We start from the raw sequence: 16,730 nt of genomic DNA on the forward strand, positions 1-16,730 counted from the left end.
ATATACAAACATATAAAGTATATTTGTATATGTCTTGTTAGTGATGTATGATGTTATATTTATCGAGTTTAATGATTAACTAAAATGTATTATCGATGGATTGATTTGGTAGGATGATTATGTGGTTGATGATGATGATGAGTACAAAACAAAACTTAAAAAGGAATCTATGTTTTTTTTTTCTTATTGAGCGTCAGTCAGAAAACTCAGAACCAGTGATCCGTCGTCATTTTACTAGTATAAGCCCAAAACAAATAAGTGTTGTAGTTGCAGCTTCAGAGATGATTCATATTTATTGTTCTATAGCAGCAACCATTTTAGTATTCCTGTCATATATAGGATTTCCTGTTCTAGGCAGTTACATCATAAAGAGTATCATAGTTTTCAGGCCACTATGTCTTCTTCTCGTCACTAATATATCAATTGTGCTTGTTCCCCTTATTTCTAGATGACAACAGGCTATTAAATTCTAGTGCAGAAGCAAGTGGAGCATCTCCACTAGGTGTATTTGAGTTTGGGAAAGCTCTAGAGATTGGCTTGATGCTGCAACAGTTGATCAGCAAGGTGTAGTTTTTAATTCTTTGACAAAGACAGATGGATCCTTGGGCTTAGTAGACTCTTTATAGTTGCAATTTTTTAAATTGCTCAGGTACACATCTCTTTAGGGATGGTATTAGTCCCTGAAGTGTGTTTCCCATGTCAGTGTGCCTATGTTGCGCATTCTTGGGTCTATGTTAACGTTGGGGAACCGGGCTTGCCAAAAATCATTATAAGGGATTGAGAATGATGGATATTAAATTGTACTACCTTGTACTTTCAATTTCATCTTGTATCATTGAATTCTAGGTTGATTAGTGTCTGTAACCTTATGCAACACTTGATCTTTTGAAGTTTTTTTTGTTAATGTCTGGTCTCCTCGTAAATCTAAAATTTTAAATTTGTTCGTCTGTTTCCACATGTGACATATTTAACTTTATTTGACTAGCACCCATTCGTACATTCAAATTAATCTAACAAGTCTTTATGTGAACAGACAAGGTCTGTGATGCTTTTGAAGTAGTTGGGAGGAATGTAATGTCTACCTCTAACAGTGTTACCACTGAACTTGTCACTTATAAGTAAGTCTAAAGGGTATTTTTGTATGTTTGCATTATTGTATCTTTGAACTATAGAGACAGACCAAAATATCATAATACACACCAGAAAGGAAAGCAAATGATATCTGTCATTTCATATGGTTGCTATCTTTATTGAATCGTAACTAGCTTCATTTTAAGAAAGAATTTCATTATCAAAAGTAGTTTAGTCTTTTTAATATTCTATTGAACCGTGTCGATGTCCCATTATTCTAGTAGGTGTTGATTGCCAATATTGAAGAATATGCACCTATAGTTTACACTCTGACAGTTGGCCTTGTTTTCCAGAACTATAACGGTTTGTTTAAAAGACCCAGGGGATGTACTTTAGCGTTGCGGATCGTGGAGAAATGATGTAAATGGTTTATAATTGGCATGCTGATCAGGTTATTCTTTGCATTTTTAATCCACATCTTTAAATCTGTTGGAACTTGTATTATAATTTAATAAAAAAATTCTGCTTCCAGTTTTCTTTTCCTTTTAGAAATGCAACTAATATACATGTGCCTCTTTTTATATAATTAATATGATGTATAAGTTTTAAGTTTTCTAGTTATTTTATTTTGACATTACTTATTTGTCAATATAACTAACAAGTCTCTTTTAAAATTATGATAGTATATATATGTTGATATGATCTTGGTAATTGATGGAAGCAGATTACCGGGTCTTGGTGAACTTGGAGTTCAGGGAATTGGTATTTCAGTAGGAAAGCTAGATTTGTATGTTGCAGCTGTTGGGATAAATGCTCAAGGATTATGTTCTAGTGTAGTGCATGAGTACTTCATTCTCCCAACTAGATAACATGCTTAATTTGGTAAGCTGGAGATTCTGTGTGATCAAGTGTTCTCATAGCTTTTCATTTCAATCAGTTGATACAAATTTCTCGTAAAATTGATTATGTAGTAGTTTTTGTCGTCGTCGTTGGCATTGGGATGAGACTAATTGTAGTACTTTAGTTGTCGTCGACGTTGGGGATGATTTGGAGAATTTAATGTTATCTAGTTGTTTGGTTTGAAGAGCTAAGACTCTTATGTATGCAACTTTGATGTTTTGTTGATTATGAATTCTTCTCAAAGCAAACCATATATTTCAAAGGTGTTAAAAATAACTGTTACATTTGCTTGTTCTAGTATAATATTTGTATACATATAATGTTAAATTACATATGTCACTAATGTTACAATAGATAAAAAGACTGTTACAAACTTATAATACACATATTCCAGTGTTGCCTAATTAAAAAAACTAGTGTTATAATAGATAAAATAGGCGGTTATAATAGGCAATGTGGGACCCATAAGTGGGGCCCACCAGGGACCCACGTGGGGCACACGTAGCCCCAACAGGTGTGGGGCTAGGTGGCACCCCTAGTGGGTCCCACTTATGCAATCCTGATCAAGCTAATGTATCACTCATTTTGCGTTACATTTGGTTCTTTTAGTGTTACAGTGGTTGCCTGTTGTAATGTTTTCTTCTCTGTTACAATAGATCAGTGAAGTATTACATTAGGGTGTCTATTGTAATGCTCGTATACGTAACACCCCTTGGTGTTACAATAGACCTAATGTAACGCTTTTAGGGTCTATTGTAACACCATTTAGGCATTATAATAGCCCACTTATGGCGTAGTGTGGATTGGTACCTTGAAATTCCGATTATGGGCCTCTTTCCACTTTGAAAGAAACTCCCAAGTTTTAGCAACAATTCTCACTGGTATCCATCTCTTCTTATTCCATACAAGATCATTTCTAGCACGCCATATTGACCAACACAATATGATAATCTTAGCTTTCTTTGTACTCGACTGACTATGCACATAACTCTCCATCCAATGAGTAAAGTCCATGCTCGTTTGTGTGTCAATCTTTGGACTGAGAATCTTCCAACAACCAGCTGCCACTTCACACTAGACTAAAGCATGATAAATTGATTCCACTCCATTATCACAAACTGGGAAAGAGCTATCAATTTAGACATGTTTCAGTCTAAATTGAGATTTAGTCGGAAGGCAAGCGGTTGCAGCTCTCTAGATTAAACTGAGCACCTTTGGAGGGGCTTTGATACTCCAAATAGTTTTCCAGAATTTAGTATTGGCATTATCATTCTATTCTCCTTTCTGAGACTGTAGAAGCTTGTATGCACTTCTAACATAATAGTTGTCAGACTGCTCTAGCTTCCAATAGAGAGTGTCCCATTCTAAATCTTGCTCAATTCTGGTGTTGATGATGTGATATTGATCTCTGTCATTAAAGATATCCCTTATAACCTCCAGGTCTCATTCTTTAGTGTTCGTTTGCAATAGCGAATCCACGCTTTCGTTCTCAATTGACAGAGATTCAGTAGTAATGTAGGGATTATCCAAGTCCCTGAGCGAAGGCTGATTCATAATTTTGATATTTTTCCCCATGCCTACTCGCCAACAAGAACCAACAAAAATTATATGTTTTGCCTCGAGGATGATTTTCCAAATAAAACTTGGACCCCCCCAGCTTTGCATTCATTAAATTTTCATGTGCATAGTATTTGGCATTGTAAACACGAGCAACCAGACTATTTGGGATTGTGATCAATCTCCAACATTGTTTGCCTAGCATAGTCATATTAAAGTCACGTAAATTTTTAAAGCCCAAGCATCCTACATGTTTGTGTTTGGACATATTATCCCAAGACATCCAGCTTATACGAGATTTGTTCTTGTTAGAGGAGCTCCAAAAAAAACTTCGACAATTCCCGTTTTACTTCTCTGATCAGCTCAAGAGGAAGCAAGAAAACATTCATTGCAAAAGTTGGCAATGATTGTGCCACCGTTTTGATTAACAGCTCTTTTGAAGGTTTGGAGATATTTTTCTCGTTCCAACTCTTAATGCTGGCCTTCACTTTCTCCTTTAGGTACCCCAGAATCACAAATTTATTTCTCCCCAAAATATTTGGCAGACCCAAGTACTTGGTGAACTCATCTGCTTGATGAACTTGCATCTCCTGGAAAATCAAGTCCCTGTTATAGTCAATGACGTTGGCACTGAAGAAAACAGAGGATTTATTCTTGTTGATTCTCTGACCCGAGGCATGCTCATAACTAGCTAGTAACTCCATAACTTTAGATACCTGGAGAACCTCATGTTAATGTGTGTGCCCTAGAGACAACACTATTATGTTTATGTTATGAGATATTTGGATTATTAATTATGATTCTATGGATTATTCTTTAGTATTTTATTATATCTTTATTTTCAACGATAAAATGTTAGATTAATAAATGATTTGGAATATGATATGTAAATCTATATCTCTAAGTACGTGACTTAGAAATGAGATTATGAGAATAGTATTGATATTTCTAAAGGTCTCTAGTCAAGTATTATTGTTAAGGGACGATAATAAATACGTTGAGACTAGTGTGTTTGCCGACTGATGATCACATCTCATTGATCATAGGTATGGTGATACTAAAGTTAAAACACACGAACATGTATTAGATACATGGTGCTGGATTGACCCGTTGTGAGATACTACGTGTTTATAGTGTCATAAGTTAATCTCACAGTGATAATGATGTATTGGTCTTTAGACCTGAAATCATTATATTTCTATACGAGAATTAATATACTTTGATACTATTGAAAGTTATCATTGACCGGGTAATAATAGAAGTAGACATTGGATATATTATGAATCGTATGAGAAATATGAATGATCTAGATGGGATTTAGCCCTCCTATACTAAAGAAGTGATATTATTGGCCTCTTCATTGAGTAAAACTATAAAATGCATAGTCGTGCTTAAATATTGATTTGTTTAATGGTTTACTCATTGATCAAGGAAACAAGGATTAAACGTTAACAGAGGATGAAACAATGCATTTCTCGAGTTTGATCTATAATATAAGGCTAAATGGATTATATTACATTGTACATTATTCACGAAAGGTTTAATTGAATCACCAATTATTATTATTACTTGGGGAGCAATGATGTATTTCTAGATGTCACTCATTGTTTCTAATTTTATTATTAAAAAATAAAATCACTGCCAACATAATAATAACCTAAAGGGTTACACACAAAGAACGTTTAAAACAAAGTGTTATTTAAATTATGAATTTAAGTATTTTATTATTATGAATTCGAATTTAATTATTAAATTAATTAAGTGAGACTTGATTAATTGTATATATATTAAAATTCGAATTTAATAGTAATATAAACCCGAAATCAAAATGGGTCATTTTTCAGGAGCCCGTTAGGTTTAGGGTTAGGCCTTAATCCTTTATCCCCTATATATACATCAAGATGTATATTTTTAGGTTTACTAGTCACATCACGTTTTTGAGAAAAAAAATAAAAAAAAACCCTAACAGCTCTACATCTTAGAGAGACTAGAGAGAAAGAGAGAGAGGAAGAGGCAACCAAATCGGCTAATACCGGCTCAGGTGATCGTTGGACGATCGGACATTCGTGTGGATATCTTGGAGAGAAGATCTTCACAAGGAGGGCTGCTATGGTTCATCAAGATCAGGACTTCCGTTACAGTCAGAAGGAAAGCTTTATTTAAGGTACATGATCATATTCTCCATAATTATCCAGTCATTATACATAGATCCTATGGTAGGGATTCAAAATATTTATTTTCGGTTGCGTTTTATTACTTGAATCCCTAACACCTCAGCCTTGCAAAATAAGTAGCTATTGTCTGCGAATAACATATGGCTAATCATAGGCGCTCTCCTGCAGATTTTTACACCTTGTAACCAGTTCTTCCTTTCATAGTACCTGATCAATGATGATAGCCCTTCGACACAAATGATAAAGAGATAATGAGACAACGGATCTCCTTGTCTCAACCCTCGACTAGGTTCAATAGGACCTATCTCGTAAACACCATGATTGATGGTGTATTGCACTGAAGATACACATTGCATAATCAAATACGTCCACCAACTACTAAATTCCATTTTAACATGATTGCTTGTAAGAATTTCCACTTAATACGGTCATTAGCTTTAAATATATCCAACTTCAAGGCCATAAAACCATCTTTTCCAATATTTTTACATTTCAAATAATGCATGATGACCATTATATTATTAGAGATAAAACGACCTGACAAGAATGCACTTTGGGAATCTGAGATTACCACCTTCAACACTTTCTTTAATCGATTGGCAAAAACCTTCGTGATAATTTTCATCACCACGTTACACAATGTAATGGGCCTCAACTCTGTCAACAAGGTTGGGTTCTTCTTTTTAGGAATAAGAACAATGTTGGTTGCGTTCATTTTCTCCACTATTTCACCAGTTAAAAAGAAATCACGAACTAATTGAACCACTTCATTCCTTACCACTGGCCAGTGTTTTTGAAAAAAGGTCGGGGTCATGCCATCAGGCCCCGGTGCTTTGTCAGGGTGCATGCTGAAAATAGCTTGCTCGAATTCAATTCCATTCACTGGTTCTAGAAGGATAGTATTATGCACTGCTGTGATGTTGGTCGGTACACAATTCACCACATCATCTCATTGATTCAGACCTTCCGTCAATAGTTGTTGATAGTATTCTTTAATTAATTCTTGCAACCCTCCATCCCAACTAATCCATTCTCCATTATCGTTCTTTAACCTCTGGATATGATTTGTTCACCTCCTCCTGTTACAAGATGCATGAAAGTACTTGGTATTTTCCCCCCGCCTGCAACCACAATTGTTTCGATTTTTGTCTCCAGAAAACCTCTTTTTGATCCATCACTAAGAATAACTACTTCTTTGTAGCCTCATACTCTTCTACATACTGAGTATCTCTCTTATTTCTCAAAACTTTAAGTTCGCCTTTACAATCCTTGATGCGCTTCTGAAAACACCCTGTAATTTCACAACCCCATACTTGTAGACTTTCAGCACAATTACTCAGTTTATGCATAACATTATGAGTAACATGGTCTTCCCAATAGTCCTTGACAATTTGAAAACATGCAGGTTCTAGGAGCCACGCATTCTCGAAACGAAATTTGTGTTTTTTAACCCATTTATGCTGCGATTCTGGAACTAATAACAAGGGACTATGATCAGATGGCGACCCCTCAAGGTTATAGACTTTCACCGTTAAAAATAGCTCTAGCCATTTTGCATTGGCTAGAACTCTGTCTAATCTTATTTCAATCCAATAATTTGTGTTCCTTCCCCTTTCCCAAGTACACTGGTGACCCAAAATGTCCATGTCGCATAGGCCTGTGTCATGCAAACAATCATTTAAAGCCACTGATTAGGTTGTTAGGATACGGAGTGTCTCCCTTCTTACCCTGTTGAGAAGTAATATTATTAAGATCCCTCATTATACACCAAGGAAGGTTAGGATCACGAGCCAGATTCCTGAGAAGCTCCCACGTTTTGTGTTTTTCTTATCTAGCTTGTTCACCATATAGACCCGTTAAACGCCAGCACTTATCATTATTCGCAACAACCGAAACATCAATATGAAATCGAGACATGCTCATCAACTTGACATCTCCTAAATTATTCCAAAACAACGCTACCCCTCCACTCTTACCCATAGGCTCTACAACAATAAAACCATCATAACCTAACTTACTGCACAAACACTCCATCTTCAAATAACTACTAATGGTCTCGCTAAGAAAAACAAATGTAGGTCTCTCCGAACGAGTTACATCTTAAAGGAACTGAACTTTTCCAGGTGAACCCATGCCTTGGCAGTTCCATTCTAAAGTATTCATAATGATTAACGAGACTACACACCAGCACCCGCCATTAGTTCGATTTTTTGATTCTGTTGTGCTGTTATGCTGTGTCTCCATCTCCATGTCTTATTCATGGGTTATGTTCGTATAATTCTCTAAGTCCAAGCCCACCCTGCGTCTTTTAGAGTCCACTATAATTAAGTCAGCTGAGTCTGGTCCAAACTCATTTGCCTTCAAAAGAAATTTTGAATTTTGGATATCTATCTAATGTGGCCCATTTTGATTGATTCCCTCTATCTTTACGCCAATATTTCCTGCCAAATCTCCTTTATTAACTACGAGCAAATTAGCTCCTAGATTAACGTTATTCTGTGTTCCTTGAGCACCATTAACGGGATTAACCTTATCTCCTTCCGACTTTCCTCCATCGTCGGAAAAACATCCCTGAGAATTTCCTCCGTTACGTAACCACTTCGAACCCATAATGTAAGACCTTCGTTTTGGTTCTGCACGCAACCAAGTGCCATAAGGCTTCTCAATACTTTCAACTGGAGAATCAAAGATCCTATCACAGAAACGCTCACCATGACCAATTAAACCACATATAAAACAAAATGTAGGAATTTCTTCATCTTGGAAATTAACCTAACATCATTCTTTTTCAGACTTCTTAAGCTTCATTCTCCTTTTAATAGGAATATTCAGAGGTATCGACACCCTTATACGTAAATATTCTCTCCATACTCCAACAAAGTTATTTGGATCCCCCTCCACATATGTGCCAATATAATTTCCGATGTTCGTTGCTACACACTGAGACATGAAACCAGTATTCATTCCATGTAGTTGCACCCACAAATCTATCCTGGTAATCTCAATAGTTCTAGGATTATCTCCATCTTTGAGGCGTTCCAACACCAAATGAAAACATCCAAAGGTCCATGGGCTACATTTAATGACTCTCTTGATATCAATTTCATGATAAAATTGGAAGATAAACCTATTGCTATCTAGTTGTTTAATATAGAGACCTCTCCATGACCTCCAAAGAGAAGCCAATTTATGTTGCATGGCCTGAAAATCTATATGCGAATCAGTAATAAACCGTCCTATTAGGCACCATCGCATGTCAATCTCACTAAGATCTTTATTGTCATTCTCATAACTTAGAACCCCATACTCCTCATCTTCAATTTGTATTGCAGCAAATGTCTCCTCCATCTCGTGTATGTGTGATTTTTGTTTATCCATAATAAGATCAATGAAAACAAAACAGATAATAAAACTCGAGTTTGAAAATTGTAGAAACGAATAAAGTTTGACGAAAAAGTGATCATACTTCACAGACTCATACATGTCAGATGACAAGACTGAATGTTGTTTTTATTTGTAAGTGTTTGCAAAAATAGTAATTAAGCAAATTTATTGAGCTAGAATTACTAATTTACCCCTCTGATAAACCCTTCAATATTTTGCTTTGTTGCCTCCGGCTTTCTCCATTGGAGGAAGAAGGTAATTACGCCTTTGGAAAGCTCGATAACGGAGGACTGATAAATAATATTAGAGGACTGGATTGAATCATGGCTTGCTTGTGCCAGGTTAGCTCCCAATCTTTGGGTGCATACAAACAATTCCCTCCACAAATTAAGCAACTTTATGTGTGTATGCTTCAATTCTTCTGATTTTATTACAATCTATCTAAAAATGTATACGATTTTTTAGCCCTGGGTATTTATGGATCAGAGGATGGCCTTTTGTGCTTGAAGGTCATTGTAATCCATATTTCTTGAAGTTGTTTGGATGTGTATTTTGTATTGTGTTAATAGAGAGAAAATCGATTAGGTATGACGTGCAAAGCTTTAAAGTAGTATACTGGTGTTATAATTTTGATTTTGTGCATTTTTCTCAATTTAATCGTAACAGAAATTGGTGGCAGATGATATTTTATACAAACATCTTTGGTACCCAGATTGATGCTATTCACTTTGCAGTAGTTTGCACTAATGCCTCTAAATTTTAGCGCACTTGAAGTTGTGATCCCTGAGACTAGCCGCATTTCAAAGACTTAGCGGTGGAGTCTGGATGCAAATCTTGGTACCAAACTGACCTATAACAGTACTTTGATTTGCCGGGTCACCAATGAGACTCCAACCCCGACAAAGTCTAGGTGACGAGTTAAATGTTTACATTTTCTCTTTGTTCAATGAAAAAAAGGAAGGCTTGGCTAACTTCAGAGAGGCATTGGGGAATTATGATCCCGATCAGGCAAAGATAATAACTTGAATTTCAAAGGTAGAGCTCCTGTGGAGATAACCACAGAGACAAATTTCAGTAACTCCAAAGGTACATGACGGCGCACTACTTCATTTAGAGATGTTAAAGGTAATTGACTTACAAATTTTTTTGGCCTGGGTTTGTGGATCCAGGAATGTGACTGTTCTGTAGTTCAGCCTATCAAGCCTTATCTTGGACTCGTTTAATGTTACCATCATCTTTTGCATTTAACACTTAGTAGTTATTATCAGCAAAAAGTGGCTACTGACATCCAGATCCAGGGGATCAGGAGCTTAGACAGATAAGGACTCAAGTTAGTATATATCATTCTTTTTTGTTGTCTTCACTTTTTTGTTTAAATATTTATTTCAATTTTTGAACAATGCACTAGCCTTCTCAAATGATTGATTATTTCTTTACAGGCTATGATAAATGCTTGAATATGGTGGATAGGTATGTTTACCATCTACATCATTTTCCAATGTTTATTTATTTACTTTTGTATGTTATCTATCCATTATACTAGCTATGTTGCGGAGAAATGCCTTGTATATACTGGATAAGAACACATATTTACAAATAATCAGGAGCTCATAATTATCACTCATTTCTTTTTAATGCTCAATGATCCTTACGGAAAATATGATGCCCAAGCACAAGCAGCAGTCATTTTAGCGGTAGTTTTTTTCTTTTCTAAAAGAAACATTCTTTTAGCACGTGTCATAGGTAAGTAATAAACACACTCGTGCAATGCAATTATAAATGGCAGTTAGGACTTATAAACAAGTTAATCAAACAAACTGAAAACCAATGATTAAAATTCAAATTCAGTATTATTTTAATACAGATATTTAGGAATTAAATACTCAAGAAGATTAAGATATCAAAAACAAAACATTGTATTAGTATAATAAAGTTAGATACACAATTACTTTAAATGGAACCTCAAAATTTGAAGGAAAATAAATATAAAGATTCGACTCAAGTAATTGCAAATAAGATACGAACCCCTATGTTAATATTAATACATTTCTATCTATTTGGGCCTAAAGAACCGTGGGATGCCAATTTAAATGAAAGTAACAAGAGCAAGGTAAACATTTAGAATATTATGACACTGTATATAGGAGTTGCACAGAATCTGGGGGGCCAAGGCCACCCCAACACATAGGGTAGGCACGCCCTTGATACTTATATGGGATTTCCTGTGAATCTTGACATATGTTTAATCTTATAAGTATCTGCTGCCTTTGCAATCTCAATTTTGTGTTATCGACGGGTAAAAGGCCTTTCGCATTGAGGATTTTCTAGCTGAAGTGGTTCGCCCTTGTCTAGTCAAACATGATTCAGACCAATGATACCATACTAGATGAAACACCAGCTGTAACAAGAGGTAGGCTGCCATTCAGAAATATATGAAATTTGATTCCAGAAGTTGCTTAGTTTACCTATAATGATTATGTCCCTCGTAAATTAATATAATTCTTGGATGATTCAGGCTTGGACTGAGGGATCTTACTTCAAATATCTGCCTGAAACGGCTGGGTTTGTGCATTTTTAGACATGATTCCAGCCATACCAGATAGAACACCGGAGGTTGTGCATCTTTACCTACTTGTAAAGATATCTAACTGAGATAAGACCTGCCAGGCTTCTTGAGACAGTCTGCAATAAATTTACGTGGTTGTCCCTTACTCCTTTCCTTAACTTTCTTGTACTAAATTTCTTTAATATGGTATGAGTTTATTTTATAGCCTAGGGTTCTGGTCAAGGTTATCACGGCGCCAAGTCGACCCTCGAAGCCTGAGTACCTTCGTGAAGACTAGTCGACAAGTCGTCCGACTAGTCGTAAAAAGTCGACAAAGTGTTCATTATATGTATAATTACTAGATTTAATATATAATATTTTGAACACGTTAATTTTATAATTTAAATCAAAAGTAATAGAATAATTAGTTCAAAATAAGCATGGTACATCACAATTATGGTTATGAAGCCCCCAAGTCGGGCTACGAGACTCTTGGGTGACCTTCACGTCAACTAGTCGACGACAAGTCGGGCTTGGAGACTTTTGGCGCCTGAGTACCTTCGTATCGACTAGTCGCTGACTAGTCGTGGACTAGTCGTCTTCGTGATAACAATGGTTCTGGTTTTATAAAGTGTGATTAGTTGAGTTTTAAGTGTGTGCTGCTGTTGGAAGCTTAGCTTCTCAAAATCGATCCATGCATATGGGTTTAATTTATAAAAACATAGTCACTTATCTTTTTTACTTCAATTACAGGACTCGTGATATCTTTGGATTTTAAATTAGGAACTATAGATTAGTTGCACTAAACTTTTGCTCTGTTGTGTAACATTGATGCACTATAAATATCTGACTACATGTTATGTAGATGACTACATAAAAGTACAAGTTGACTGTAAAAAGCCTATGAAATCTTATCAATGTCCCATGCCCTACCGATGTTATAGAAGTTGGTTAACCTGAGGAAGTGGATTGATGGGCAAACTGCAACTACCTTGACTAACGGTACTTTCTGCTTATACTTTGCAATTATAATATGTTCCTAAATAGTATTAATTTATCAGCGACTTTCACATTAACATCATTTTTGATTACTATGATAACTTTAAGCTTTCGCGCACAAGATCTTGTAATTTTGGTTATCACAATTATTATAATCAAGGCCCAAAGTGCATAGTCATGCTCAAATCTTTACAGAGATGTAGAAATGTTCTTTTAGGGTCCTGCAGAATTCTCAACCCACCAAGGCACCGGAACGAGTGCTGCAAAATCTTATGCACAAAGATAATGTTCTAGATGCAGCGCTAGAAAGGATTAATACAGTGTAGTTTTCTTGGTGTAATTGCTGAATGTTTTAGCTTCTGAAATGTTTTGTCCTCCCGTTATTTGTACTAGAGTATTACTTAATTATGTGATACATATTAATATTTCACGGCTACTAAATGGTAGAGATAATTGAGAACTATATTTTATTTTTGTGAATTCATTAAACCATGTTCAGTATAGCAAGTTCAAGTAAGCACCACATGACGTATATGACAGTACATAGTTGGATCCTGGGATGCAACCGACATCAAATTCAACCATTTTCGGTTGAATTTATATACGGTCATATTTACACGGTCAAATTTAGTATTAATTACAACCGAATAAATACAACCGTATTTATATGCAATCATATACGGTTGAGTTTAACCGAACTCCTAAATTCAACCGCATTTGGTCGAATTTAGCTTTGCCAAAAAATGGAGGAAATTTTTCCGCCATCGAATTCTGTACTAAATTCAACCGATTTCGATCAAATTATTTTTAAAAATGGCGGAAAATTTCTGAAAAAAAAATATAATAAAATTTACACGAAATTTATATATTAGTTCTTGCAAAAAAAATTATTATGGTAGTTAGATATTAATGGTTCAATTAATAATTATAGTTTGAGTTTCAAATTATTTTATTTTTGTTTTAAATCATAATCCAACCATACGGATATGAAAATTGTCAAAAAAAAGTTTACGGAAAAATGTAAGTAATTTGAATATTTAAATTTTAACTCTTTTTATAAACTGAATTTAGGGGGTGATATCATAACACTAAAGTAAATCGACCAGTTCTTCTTACTAGTTTAGTCTCATATTGATATTTCGATTTTTTCAAAATTTTTGTGAATGATCCAACCTTATAAATGTCAAGATCTATATATTTTAGTGATATTATAAAAATTTTAGAATTTTTTTTTTATTTAGTTTGCTTCTTTAACAGTCAACTAATAGTTTGACCAATATTTCTTAATAGTGTTGTTAGGTCCCAATTTGTTTGTAGAAGGGGGGGTTGAATGCAAACAATACCGTTTCGTCGAATAAAATGCGGAATAAAATTGTGAAACAAAATTCAAGTTAAATAAAACTTTTATTAAACTTGAAAGGTGTTACAACTACGGTATCGATTACAAGGGATTAATCTCAAATCAATTATTACAAATTTAGAATAAATTCGACATGAACTTTTTCTATTTTTGTAATTAAAAGATCAAATGCTAAAAGCGATTTGAGATTAAGTTCTAGGGATTTTAATCCGCTAGATTGATATACAAGAACAAGATAAGTAATTCTAGTGGTTTGGATTTAACATTAACAAACTAGAATATTTGATCTTGAATAAGCAGATGAATGATGAAATATTTTCTTTTGTTTTCTGCTGTGTTTTCTTGTTCTGTATGTGCTGCTCTGTTTTTTTTGCTGAGTAGTATGTTGATATTGTCTTCTGCTTTCTTTTAATCAATCACAGCCGAAGTTGTTGAACTGGTGTGACAATCTATTTGAGCTTGAAAGACTTTCGGTGAGACAATCTATTAGAGCTAGGAAGACAATTAAAATGAACTAGCAAGACTTTCGGTATGACTATTGATTGTCATACCGATTGTCATAGTAGTACAATTGAAATTGTTTTTCTGAATACATAATTGATTTTAATCTAATTGAAAATTCTATCAATACAATCAACTGAATTAGCAAGACATTCGGTATGACTATCAATTGTCATACCGATTGTCATACTAGTACAATCAGTTGTCTTTTTAGAATTATCACAGATTTTAATCAATTAACATTCTGAAAATCCTCATTATTAATTCTAAATTAATTAATCAATTTAATTCAATTAATCAATAAATTAATCCTTGCAGATTTAATTTATTCTCTTAATTAAATTATATGACTTAATTAATTAATAGTGAATTAATACTATCCCTGAGCAGCATCCATTCTTCTGACAATCTTCTGAAAGTCTCTGAGACTTATGAATCAATTCCGTCACTTCAATGCTGACACTCGATGTACTGTCTGGTTCATTAGTGACTAACTTTCGTGACGTTTCTTCATGTCTTGACTTTGTTGTTCTGATTGAATCCTTGTAATAAATGATACCTTGACGAGATCTCTGTCACTTGATTAAATCCACGATCTTGATTTATATCACTGAGGCATGATCAAATTCTTGAACTTCTTCCAGTGAATCTTCAAGTCTGCAGATGAACAATGTTTCTTTATTCTTTGACAGATGTTACTTTGTGAGATCTCTCTGATGCTTGATCCACTATTTACTTATTACATTCTTATTTGAGTTGAGTTAAATACTCGAATAAACGAGTAGGCTATGACATATGCCTTTCAATCTCCCCCTATTTGCTTGTTAGACAATAACAACAAATACCTAGAGGATAACTCAACTAACAAATAAGAAAAAGATATAAACAGTAATGTAAAGTAAATAGCAGAAAAGTTCTGGATTATATTTAACATTTTCCAGATTCCAAATGAAATTTACAAGTGAATACAAGATAGATGTTCCTCTAGCCTGAACATATAACTACATTAGACTATCTTGATTCATAACGCTCTAATCATATTACATTGAGTTTTGAGCTAATTGACTTTAGTTGTCTTCTCTTCTGACTTCACCTTCTTCTAAATCTTGAAGCAATTCCTTGTCAAAGATACGATCTTTTTCTGAAGTGAAGCTTGCAGGTCTGACTGGTTGAACTCCAACTGTCTTCAACTTATTCTTGAGTTGATTGTACCTTTTAACATTCTTCTCACAATAAGCTTGAATCAAGTCAGCAGCTTGAGTCTTCAACATGGATGAATATCCAGCAGTTCTCAAATGATGTTCCATCCAGACCAGATGCTTAGCTGAGTAGTCTTTAAGAGATTGTACATCTAGCTGACAGATTTGAAGACAATCAGACTTAAAGAATCTCACCTGATGAGGATTGTTGACCACTTGAGGACTAGCCCTGCTGGCAAACTCTTTAAGCCTTTCCCGAAGAACTTCATTCAACTCTGAGCTTCTTTTCACTTTGTTTAAAAGAACCCAAATCTCTGACAACGAACGATTCTCAAATAGATGAAGTGACACCTTGAATGATCCTTCACTCTGACAATATACAAAAATGCTCATCTCATTTAGGGATCTATCAAAAGCAGCTGTGATCCTTGAGACTTCAGTCTTGATAGCATTCATGTACATGTCATTGTTAGGATTTGAGATTTCCAGCTTGTCAAGAAGATGTAAGAACTGCCTATCATTGTTAGTGCATAGCTGAGGCATATCGAGTACTCTCCTAGCTTCATCCCACTTTCCACCAATCTTCAGTCTGACATCTCTTCTCCTTTCTTGAGCTTTAATGTCATGAAGACGTTGCTTTTGAAGAGTTTCTGTTCTTTGTATGTCTTTTCTCCTATCAATGATCTGTGAGACCTTCTTGAGTTCAGCTTCTTTTCTTTGCATCTCTGACTGCTCTTTCTGAAATTCTTTCTCAAACCTAGGATCCACTGTATCTTCTTCTTCCCAATCTTCAAAATCACTTTCTTCTTCAGCTTCAAATAACCCATCTTTATCTTCCTGAATTGGTTCAGTGGGAATGTCAAAAATATCGAAGTCATCCTGTTCTCCACTGTAGTAGGCATCATCAGCCTTTCCTTTATCTCCAGCAGAAGTATCTTTTTCTTTCCCTTTGGAACTACTCCCTTTCTTCTCCCCCTTAGTTGAGGGATCCTCTACTGACTTTCCTTTGAAACCTCCACCACTTCCAGAGCCTGATCCTC

At 35.0% G+C, this 16,730-nt stretch overlaps 2 protein-coding genes and 1 long non-coding RNA gene across 4 annotated transcripts; 1 reads left to right on the forward strand and 2 right to left on the reverse strand.

The window, feature by feature from the left end:
- Window positions 1-3,836: 3,836 nt before the first annotated feature.
- On the reverse strand, window positions 3,837-4,232 carry LOC141691544 (uncharacterized). Its single transcript, XM_074496273.1, has one exon. The coding sequence runs from the start codon at window positions 4,230-4,232 to the stop codon at window positions 3,837-3,839; it is 396 nt and encodes a 131-aa protein (XP_074352374.1).
- A 2,657-nt stretch (window positions 4,233-6,889) lies between these two features.
- Window positions 6,890-7,900, reverse strand: LOC141691545 (uncharacterized). The gene is made up of 3 exons (XM_074496274.1): window positions 7,888-7,900; window positions 7,547-7,687; window positions 6,890-7,359 (listed from the first exon to the last, which is right to left on the reverse strand). Exons 1-3 carry the CDS (start codon window positions 7,898-7,900, stop codon window positions 6,890-6,892), a joined length of 624 nt encoding a protein of 207 aa, XP_074352375.1.
- A 1,361-nt stretch (window positions 7,901-9,261) lies between these two features.
- LOC141688979 (uncharacterized) lies at window positions 9,262-13,112 on the forward strand. Of its 2 annotated transcripts, none has more exons than XR_012562204.1 (5): window positions 9,262-10,172; window positions 10,256-10,416; window positions 10,526-11,496; window positions 11,602-12,633; window positions 12,848-13,112. It is a non-coding gene; the product is annotated as an uncharacterized LOC141688979 (long non-coding RNA). The 2 variants fall into 2 exon arrangements; XR_012562203.1 differs by having other exon boundaries at window positions 11,602-11,786; window positions 12,497-13,112.
- The last annotated feature ends 3,618 nt before the right edge of the window (window positions 13,113-16,730 follow it).

This window comes from Apium graveolens, chromosome 10, assembly GCF_009905375.1.
Source record: "Apium graveolens cultivar Ventura chromosome 10, ASM990537v1, whole genome shotgun sequence".
Lineage (NCBI taxonomy): Eukaryota > Viridiplantae > Streptophyta > Magnoliopsida > Apiales > Apiaceae > Apium > Apium graveolens.